The sequence below is a fragment of the Ixodes scapularis genome, unplaced genomic scaffold, assembly GCF_016920785.2.
Source record: "Ixodes scapularis isolate PalLabHiFi unplaced genomic scaffold, ASM1692078v2 PGA_scaffold3__209_contigs__length_174095766, whole genome shotgun sequence".
NCBI classification, from domain to species: domain Eukaryota; kingdom Metazoa; phylum Arthropoda; class Arachnida; order Ixodida; family Ixodidae; genus Ixodes; species Ixodes scapularis.
The window spans coordinates 53,367,413-53,377,124 of record NW_024609868.1 but is presented as its reverse complement, the minus strand read 5'-3'; the positions used below and the strand labels follow the sequence as shown (position 1 = coordinate 53,377,124).

Below are 9,712 nucleotides of genomic sequence, written 5' to 3'. Positions count from 1 at the left end.
CCGTTAGGCTGGGGTCTTTCGCGTGCACCACGCAGTAGTGGTACACGACCGCACGCCGGTACGATGCTCATCCAGATCGAAAAGAGCAGGGGAACCCAAATCCCTGGGTTCCGCAGCGCCTGCTTTCGCTCCACATGCTCCGAGCTTGGCCGATTCGGCCACTGATCCGTCACCGATCCCGCTTGCCCAGCAGAAGCCAGCCGACCCAGTTCTCTAGGTCTCCGCATCCGGCGCCCCCAAGCGACCCGCAGCAAGTCTCTACGGTCTTAGTGCAGGCACGATCGACAAGGTAGAGGTGGGCACGGGTCGGTGGGCACGATGGCACGATGCACCCACAAAGAAGAAAACATCCAGTCGTAACATAGAAAAATTTATTCTAGGATGAAATGCTAAGACAGTGACAGTCACAAGATCGTTAAAACGTACACTAATATGCTTGGAAATGGTAGCAAAAGGAAGAAGCATTAGAACTTAAACAAATTCGATAAATAATATCACAAAGTCACACAAACAGATACAAGATCCGCAGCTCTCTGTCATAATGAATATGCTAGTCATGCTGCATGTATGTTTTTTTCCCCCCTTCAGCACTATGCGTGCACATGTGGGATGTCTCATGAACATTGGGAAGGTTGCTTTGTGGACGGGTTAGAAACTGTTCTTTCTGAAGAACCTTAAAAAACACAATATCCCATTGAAGCAAGCTTTAAGTAGTCCAAGAAGCCAATGATGGAATCGTGAATGCATCGCTTTTCTTAACCATATGCAGCCAGTTCTGACCAGTTGTTGTGCGTAAAGCTACAAGCATGAATCAAGACAGTTCAGCCTACTTGCACAAACACATTTTCAAGCACAAATTATTCGATTTAATTCAAAAGAAACAGTAGCTCGTGCCTTTACACCCCAACGGGAAATTGTTGTTCTATCCCTGGTTCGTAGCAGATTGAAATACAACTCCAAAAACACAACTGGCCAGAAAAAGAAGATTCCAGGCACCCAGGTGTAAGGTTCGACCTTGCAACTTTGAACTGAGAACTCTGCAAGTGCACAGCCAAACTGCAACCAAAAGGCAAGGAGAACTGCTTGTAAATCTACCGCACTCAGCCTTACACTGCAAGCAACTACGCTGCCTGCCACCTCTCCGATCGTTCTCCAATGACAAATTACACTAAAACACAGCCGGGAACAGGGTGCCGTAAGAGCCCCCATTCCCGTAGCACGCACATGCGCTGATGGATGCAATGTATGGTCACATGGTTTATAATGACAATATAGTTATAATGGCAATTATGTGAAAACAAAAAAGAGCAATGGTCGCTACAACATACTCAAAACACCACCATCGTCACCACAACAGTAAACAACAACAAACGGGGGAAGGGGGGGAAACAACAAACACCACCAGACACTGGAAAAACTCTGCTTCACCACAACTTGAGCACTGATGTACCATGAAAAATAGCTCCAAAACTCTCAGCCTTGCACTGTCCGGGCCCCGCCCCTCGGAAGTTGCCGGAGCAGTAACACCTTCCAATGAGCCACGGCAGATGGTGGCACGGGGGCCATGCTTGCAGAAGGCAGGGCAGAGATTCGACGTGGGTATGCAACTGTGTACAGGATGTGTCGCGCACAGGCGTCGGGTGCGAGTGGTGCGCCCCTGCCTGGATGGGTGCACGACAGGAGGTCTCCGCACGAGATCAATTAGAAGCCAGTCTCTGCCCATTCTTGGAGCGACGACGACAGCGGCGAGTCTCTGTTGTTTGCTACTCTTTTGCAAAGCTGGAGCTTTTGCAACCACGTCTCTCAGCTTTCTCCCAGTCTTTCTTGTTTGCAGACGGCGCTCTTCTTATGCCGCATTCCTCGGACACCACTTGTCACGCTACATGTGCGCTTCGATGCCAAGGACAAGGCAGGCAAGGAAAGAGATGGGCTGGTTAGTCATGTCCGCACCATGAAAAACTAAAACACAACTGAAACTTAAGAAATACATCACGGAGCAACGAAAGAGTACAGAAACAAATAAAATAAAGGTTAACAGGCAAGGAAAGAGATAGGGTGGTCTGTCACATCGACACCCGGAAAAATTAAAAGGCAACTGAAGCTTAAGAAAGACATCACAAAGCAATAAACGAGTACAAAAAAAAAAAAAGGAAGTTCTCGTTTGGGGCAGGCTGTTTTCCAATAGTTTTGCTTCTCATTCTTCTTGAGCAAAATCAAATATATGTACACTCGACCTCCCTTTCTCCCTCCCTCTTTCAAAAACAAACTAAACAGCACAATGCACCCACAAACAAGAAGAAAGTGAACAGCACACGAGAGGAGTGACGAACCAGTGTTTAGCCATAGAAAGAACGGCGCAAAGCCCATTCGCGCAGCGCCTCGCTTGAACTCAGTTTCGACAAGCCCAGCGCTTGATACACAAGCACCAAGGCTCGCAGCACCAGCACAGCTTTCCGTCGGAGGCCCACCGAAATCGAGTGAGAGCAGCACGGAACAATTGTCCCTCGCAACAAGGTTCGGTCCTTCGGGCAGGAGGAGGACAGCAGAGGAGGTGGTTGCCGCGTACACCGTCCAAGCAGAGAAGAGCACCGTACCGTAGTTCACCAGTCGGGGGGCACAAACGAGCAGTCAGTGTATAATAAATTATAAAGAGTATTTTTTTCTTTTTTCTTTTTCGAGTACACAGTTTCGATGAGCCGAGGCAAGCAGCGGCGACACCCGTTTCGGCACAGACCCTAGCAGCACGCTCCTTGAACCCGCACAACACTGTCACAAGCGGTAGCAGATGGAAAGACGCCAACGGAACAGACGAGGCACGCATTGAACGGAAATCCCAAAGTAGAAGCGGCACGACAAGGAGCGGCGACGGCAGAAAACGGTGCAGAAGAGGCGGGCAATCAATTGTGTGTGCCTAGGAGGCTGTGGTGGCGTCAGATGGGAGGCGTGGTCGACACCAGGTTGCTGATGCGCTGCCATAAGTCCTTCTTGCAGGACTTGGAACGCCGGAGGCTGTGCAGGAGCTCCGTGAACTGCACCATGCCTCCGGGTGTGAGCATGAAGGCCATTCGTGCACTACGCAGGATGTTGATGAACTCGTCGTACTCGGCTGGCGTGATGTGGTACATTTTGGTGTGGGTGCAGGCAATGAACCTGTGCAAAACAAAGCAGAACAGGTGGCAAAAATTTACCGACGATCAAGCATTAAAGATTAAGGACCAATTCAACCTTGTATAAAGACAAATGATATGAACAGAAATATACCAAGGTTGTGGGGAAGAGACGAACAAACAAGAGGAAAGTTAAAGCGGTCATTTGAAATCGTCATTTTAAGCCCCACTCAATCTACACGTCTTAAGCATCCTAAAAGTCTCAAAATTACAAATATCCGTGGCCTTTTCCACTATTAAAAGTGCAACCAAACAGCAATATTCACCTTTTTGGAGATATATCTCAGAAAAAGGACATATGGTCGTATTTTAATAGGGGAAAACACATGCACGATTGTCATTTTTGGTTTTCTAGGGTGCATAGATTGAGCCTGTGCCGTAAAAAGACTATCTCAAAAACAACTTCAGTGCCTCCTTTAAAAACCATTACAAAGCCGGGGTACAGTTTATGCCCCTTGGCAAGTCAAACCGAAAATTAGAAAAAAAAAAAATAGTGTAAATTAGAATAATATTTGACAGAGCTTCATTTTGGTATAGCACATATTTTGAAACATTTCACTTTTCAAAAATACAAAAAGTTCTAGTTTATACAAGCTTAAGTTCATTTAAACAATTTTTCCGATCCCCAGTGATTCAGAGTTCGAACCTCCGATAATTCAAATAAAATCTACTATCTCATTAAGGGGAGGCACGGCCTAGGAATGGTGATTTTTTCAAAAAAGTCACATTTTTGGAAAATAGGCTGACCAGCTTCTACAACTCATAAAGAATGCTGTCCAAAAATTTTATTCCTGTAAGTAAAGTATTTACTCCGAAATAAATTATTTTCGAAGTGCTGGCGGCCACACGTGTGCGCAAACGACGTGGCCGATTACAAAAATGTGCCATTTTCAAAGCGCGCTCCCTCCGCATTTCTTAGGACTAGCATGGACAGGCCCCCCTCGTTGGAATGAGCGTCTCGCCCTCTTTCGTTCTGTTCGCAGCATTGTTCACGATATCGTGCTCGTAGACCGTAAAACCCCATAGAAAACATAGCTGTGCACGCTCTTATTGGTCAAGCTGGCGAAACAAGAGCTCTCATTCGCTAGGACGAGCCACGTGACGTGGCTCGTCCTAGCGAATCAGGAAGCTCTGTTGGAAATGGGCATACAGCCAGGGAGCTACCAAGCGTCATATGGAGAGAGGGCCACCAAGATGAAGGTTGCGAAGGCCCAAGTGAAAGCGTTCGAGTCCTCCAAGATGTCCCACAAAAAAAGGAAGATGGAAGCTGTGGCCAAGGCACGGAGGGACCGTGCAGAGGAAGGAGTCACATATGCCCCTCGAGCATTTTAGATGAAATGGCAAGCCCCATCTAAACTAAAACACTGTTCGAACTTTCAAACCCGTTTTTCTCAGCTTCATGTTTTCACCATTTTTTCACAGCTCTAAAACTATCGTTCGATGAGTTAAGCGCCCCCAAGTCTAATGTATGGCTTTTTTGGCATGAAATTTACTGGAGAACTCGGCTATGCGCTTACTTTTTGCAAATTGTTATTTCTTCACACAAAAATGTTGACGTTTGTGAAACAAGAAAAAAATTAAAAATTCATACCATTATTGAAAGTTAATTTTTACGTGAAATATGGCCTTAAGAATTATTTCAAGCCTACTACCGATTAGTTTAGTCATTCAGTGTTATATCCCAACAAAGAAATTGTGCCTTTTTATTCATATTTTGAAACGATAGTTTTTTTCCTTTGGCACTGCTACATGTAAATTTTTTTCAACGAATAAGGCTGTAACTTGTCAAAAAATAAACCTTTTGGGTTGAAAGTTAGTGTAGCCTCCTAAGTTTTGACGTTCAACATACCCTAAAAATTTCATTCACTTGGCACAAATACTTAAAAAGTAGACCCTCCAAGGGAGTGCCTCCCCTTAAGCTTGAATCTAAAAAGGATGAACTGTACTGTCATTTCAAACTCTCGTCACCCCACGAAAAGTTTCTGCAGTCAACATGAAACTCTTCTCGAGTGAAACAACCAATAGTGACTCCACACTCACATTTGCTGGCACTTCTGAATGAGAGGCGTGAGGACGTGAGATCGAACTGGCATGGATACCGTGGCAGAATTGGAGCGCGTCAAGTGGTGCGCAGTGTCCGTCACAATTTCATACAACACAAATGGACTGGCAACGCTGTTCACTGTACAGATGCAGAACTCCTGCAAATATGAGGTACCTGCACAGCAAAAAAAAGACGTGTCAGAAGGCTGCTCATTTAGCGCACCAAGGTTTATCGCAAGCTTTCTTTCAATCATACAAGGGTCTTTCTCGATAGCAGACAGTTGGCAAATGCCCAATACAATTAGCACTTCTAGAACAGATATACAGTGGAATCCACTTATAACAATACCATATATAATGATGCACCACTTATAACGATCAGTTTGTAGACTGAAAACAATTAGTTTCTAGACAAGATACAAGGAAAATTGGTTATAACGATTGAAATATTGGGTTTTCTCATTATTATTATAAGTGGATTGCACTATACTCCATATCACAAATGTCTGCAGTAAAGACCAAGGCACAAGGGTCCAAGCCTAGCTCAGCAGAATGCTTTTGTTCGCACTTGAACTTGTCCGGAGGAAGCAAGTTCCAAAGCCACGCACTTGTGCCCACGCATTTGTCTGCCTGCAGAAGTTTGTGAGATAGGGTATAGGTGAGTAGGCACTGATGAGGAGTTTGGAGGGAAGAGGAAGATCAATCAATGAATCGGTGTTTATTTCAGCTTGAAACACAAACTGAGGGTGGCGAGAAAAAAGCAGTGTCACCCACTGCTTGACGGGCATCGCCACCCTTTCAAGTCAGCAGTGTAATTGCGGTATAGAAAAAAAATATAAAGAAAATGAAAGGTATATTGAGGTACACATAGTTTTGTGCAAATATTATATACTGTAAACGACTTAATTTTAGCAAGAACCTAATTTTTGTGAATTTCGCGAATCACCTACAGTTCACAAAAAATAGTTTTCACAAACAATTCCGGTAAAAAGTAAGCACATCGGAATCTATATTGAGATCCCACCAGATCGCGAAAATGAGGACCCGTGAATTATTCCAAAACTTCAGCTTTGCCCTAAATCGCAAAATATTGAGCCTGCGAAAAATAAGTTGTTTACAGCATGTTACACATAGCTGAAGTACAGAGAAATTATAGAAGAAAAGCGTTCTGGAGGACAGAAGAATGCTTATCACTCAGGTGATCACATAGAGGCATATTCAAAAACATTGGCAAGATATACCGTAACATAGTAAAGCTGTAGTTTGTTCCACATCTAGGTAAAACAAAGGTGTCTTTTTTCTCTGGTTGCAAAGGGCATAGCGTATTGTGGGGAAAGGAAAGTATAAAAAGTGGAGAGAGAGAGGGAAGGAGGCGTTCTAACTTGTAGATTTAGATCCACAGAGAACGATTGGCATCAATTCAGAGTCCACTTTTTCCTGTTCGGCGCCAATAAAATTAAATGTTGAAAAAGTCTGGGGAACCTCGGCAGTCAAGCACACTGCTTAAAAGGTATATGCAAAGGAAAAACATTTTTTCTTTAAAGAGCCTGGATGGAAAAAGAATGTCAAAATAAATTTACAATTAAAAAGAAATAATTTTTTAGAGCTATATTTATGGCGCAAAACTAATTTGTAGCTAGTGCCCATGGGAGCCCGCAAAAAAGTGGTTGCTATAGTCACGTGACTGGCCGCTATAGTCACGTGGTGCTGTGCTCTTTCAGGAGTTTCCTATGGGCTCTAAGAGTTACTCATTATTCTTTGTTATAAGTGGAACAAAAAAATTAAGATTAATAAGTAACTATTAAAGCCCATAGACCTTTTCTGTGTACTCTCGTCCCCAGCCACCTAATAGGCGTATCCGGTACGGGCGACGAAAAAATACTAAAACGTTTCAACCTGCAAATAGTAAAAAAATAAAGGGAAGGCAAAACGAGAAAGTGTGACGGTTACGCTTATATCCTAAATGCCTCCTATTGGCGTGGCAAAGGCAAAACAATGTTTTCGCCCATACTGGAAGTGACGTCAATTCAAGATGGCGGCGCACTTGCAGAAAAGGTCTATAGGAACCTCCTGAAAGAGCGCAAGCGCCACGTGATAGACCTGAGCACTGATCAGAAATTGACGGTGGCGGCGTGCCGGAGTGTTCCCTTTCAGCGGCATTTTGGAGAAAAGCGTTCAGCCGGCGCTCAGCGTTCAGCACGCTGAGCGCGCCACGCTCAGCGTGCGGCTGCGGTGCGAGGGTTCTGGGGACTTAAGCGGTAGCGCCTAACGGCCCCAACGTAACTTGTGGCAGTGGCAGCGGCAGCGTACAGGTCTACCGCGTGACTAGTGGCGGCTACCACGGGCGCCAACTATAAATTTCTTTCGCGCCGTAAATATAGCTTTAAATTTTTTTTGTTGTGCATTTATTTTATGACAATTTTTCCATACAGGCTTTTTAAGGCGGGACATGGCCTGGGAGGGTCAACTTTTGAACCAATGTCTCAAATTGATTCAAACTTTCAGGGTGAATTGAACCCCATTAGGATTGATGACATCTAAAGTTTCAGTCTTATTAGCCAATTCTACAACATACTATGCTTAACAAGCTCCAGAAAAAAGTTACTGTATTAGGAAATGTATTTAAGAAAAATAATAATTGCAATCCACAAAATGTTTGGTTTAACGTGAAGTAGAGTACCCATAGTGCAAGTTAAGGTAAAAATTAATTGTAGAAAATGCAATTCTAGAGAAAAACAATAAAACCCAATATGAACAAACGATTTTAACAAATTTCTGAGTTTTAAAATATTCAGTTTTGGTCATGAAGAATTTAGCTTTTTCAGATTATGAGTGCCTTAACTTGTTCCTCAGGAAATTTCAGTCAAGGACACCACTGAATGAAATCTTCACACTTTCAAAATGTCCTATGATACATTTCCTCATACCACATTTCCTGCCAAAAAGTCAAACTGAGAAAAATGCATTTGAAGTTTCAACTTTAGGTTTCTTTCTTTTCTGTGAGTCCGAGGTAGGCAAAATTCACATGGCGCATTGTTAGAACCTCCCGCTTTGAGACTTCCCTGTTCCCCTGGCAATAGCTACCAATTTGTGTTGTTTGTAGGCTCACTAACTTTTGTAGCAGGCATTCCCTGATAGATAGACTTGCAAGAACTAAGAGGCAAATCACACAGAGAAAGAGCAGCAAAGCAGGAATAGGATCTGAAATGGGAGATACTGTAAAGGGGCGTTACTGAAGACGACACAATATTACATCAGCGGGAAGGACCAATTGTAAATTCTGTTTCAGGTCTCAACCAATAAAATTGATCATACCAAATTTTCAGAATTTTTTCTGTTTGGATGTATAGGGTCCTCCAGGCCATTGATACTTGTAAACTCCGAAAGCTTCTATGGGCTAAATCTAGAGTAAATGGCACTTCCAATGAGGGTGAAATGTTCTGGCTAGGCTAAACGAGTATCAAGCAGCGCTAAATGAGAAACGCAAAAAACTTGCTCCCTGCTGACTCGGAGGGCTGCCGACATGTTGAAAATAATTTATTCTGAGATAAATCCTGCATGTTTATAAATGAAAGTTTCTGAAACCATTCTTTGGAAGTTAATAAGCATAACCATACCATTTTTGAAAAAAACGTTTTTTTCTGAAAATTTTGAATTCCGAGGCTATGTCCCCCCTTAAAATATATTTTTTTTTTTTCGCTTCGCATTTGTTATTTAAAATAGACAATGGCCTTTGTGACAAATAAAAGTATGCATGTTTGTTCCTGTATTTGGTGGCATCAAGCCTTTTTAGATTTCTAGGCTGTGTGTGAACTCCATACTGGAGACTCCAACGACGCGAGGCGTCTCGCCACCTTGCGTTGTCTGCTTGCTCCTGCGCTTTGTCAACTCCATTTCACCTTTTGCCATCTTTAGAGCTGAAATGGTCTACTGCATACCTACTGCGCATTAGGGGGCCAGAAAGTCCAAGAAATCCGGAAAAGGGGGGGGGGGGGGGGGTAGCTAAAGAATGCTATCGCATTATAAAATATGTAACGTAAGAACCCATGAGCACAGGTTTATGAAACTGAGCAGTTAATCTTATATACATGCTACAAATGTACCCTGAAATTTTCATACAGATAGCTCTTGATGCCACTTCAAACGATAGGTGCAAGCTTGAGCAGGAGAGGGGAGTACCCCCTCCGTGGGGGTACTCCCCTTATGTAATAAGGGGAGTACCCCTTATGTAATAATAACTTATGTAATAAGATTGGCTCCAAGTTTTAAGAGTGGACGAGATGCAGCCAAAGACAACAAGCCAAAGAAGAAGGGGGAGGGGGGGGCGTCATACCTAGCTTCTTGGCCACTCCTAGAAGCCACTTGACATCCTCCCCGTAGGGCGGGTTCCGGGCGTACTTGGCCTGGGGCCGGTCGTCGTGAACGCGGCGGGCCAGGGTCTCCATGGCAAGCAGCCCCACCCGGTAGGCAGACAGCAGGTAGTTGAGCTGCGTCTGGTTCAG

General features: G+C 44.0%; 1 protein-coding gene across 1 annotated transcript in view; it reads right to left on the bottom strand.

Moving 5' to 3' along the window:
- Positions 1-354: 354 nt before the first annotated feature.
- Positions 355-9,712, bottom strand: part of LOC8052999 (zinc finger SWIM domain-containing protein 8) — a 75,501-nt gene continuing 66,143 nt past the window's right edge. Inside the window, exons 25-27 of the mRNA XM_040218369.2 lie at positions 9,544-9,712; positions 5,208-5,385; positions 355-3,150 (exon numbers count right to left, since the gene is read on the bottom strand). Of these exons, the coding sequence (XP_040074303.1) occupies positions 2,931-3,150; positions 5,208-5,385; positions 9,544-9,712 (567 nt within the window). The 3' untranslated portion in view covers positions 355-2,930. The remainder of the gene's footprint in view (positions 3,151-5,207; positions 5,386-9,543) is intronic.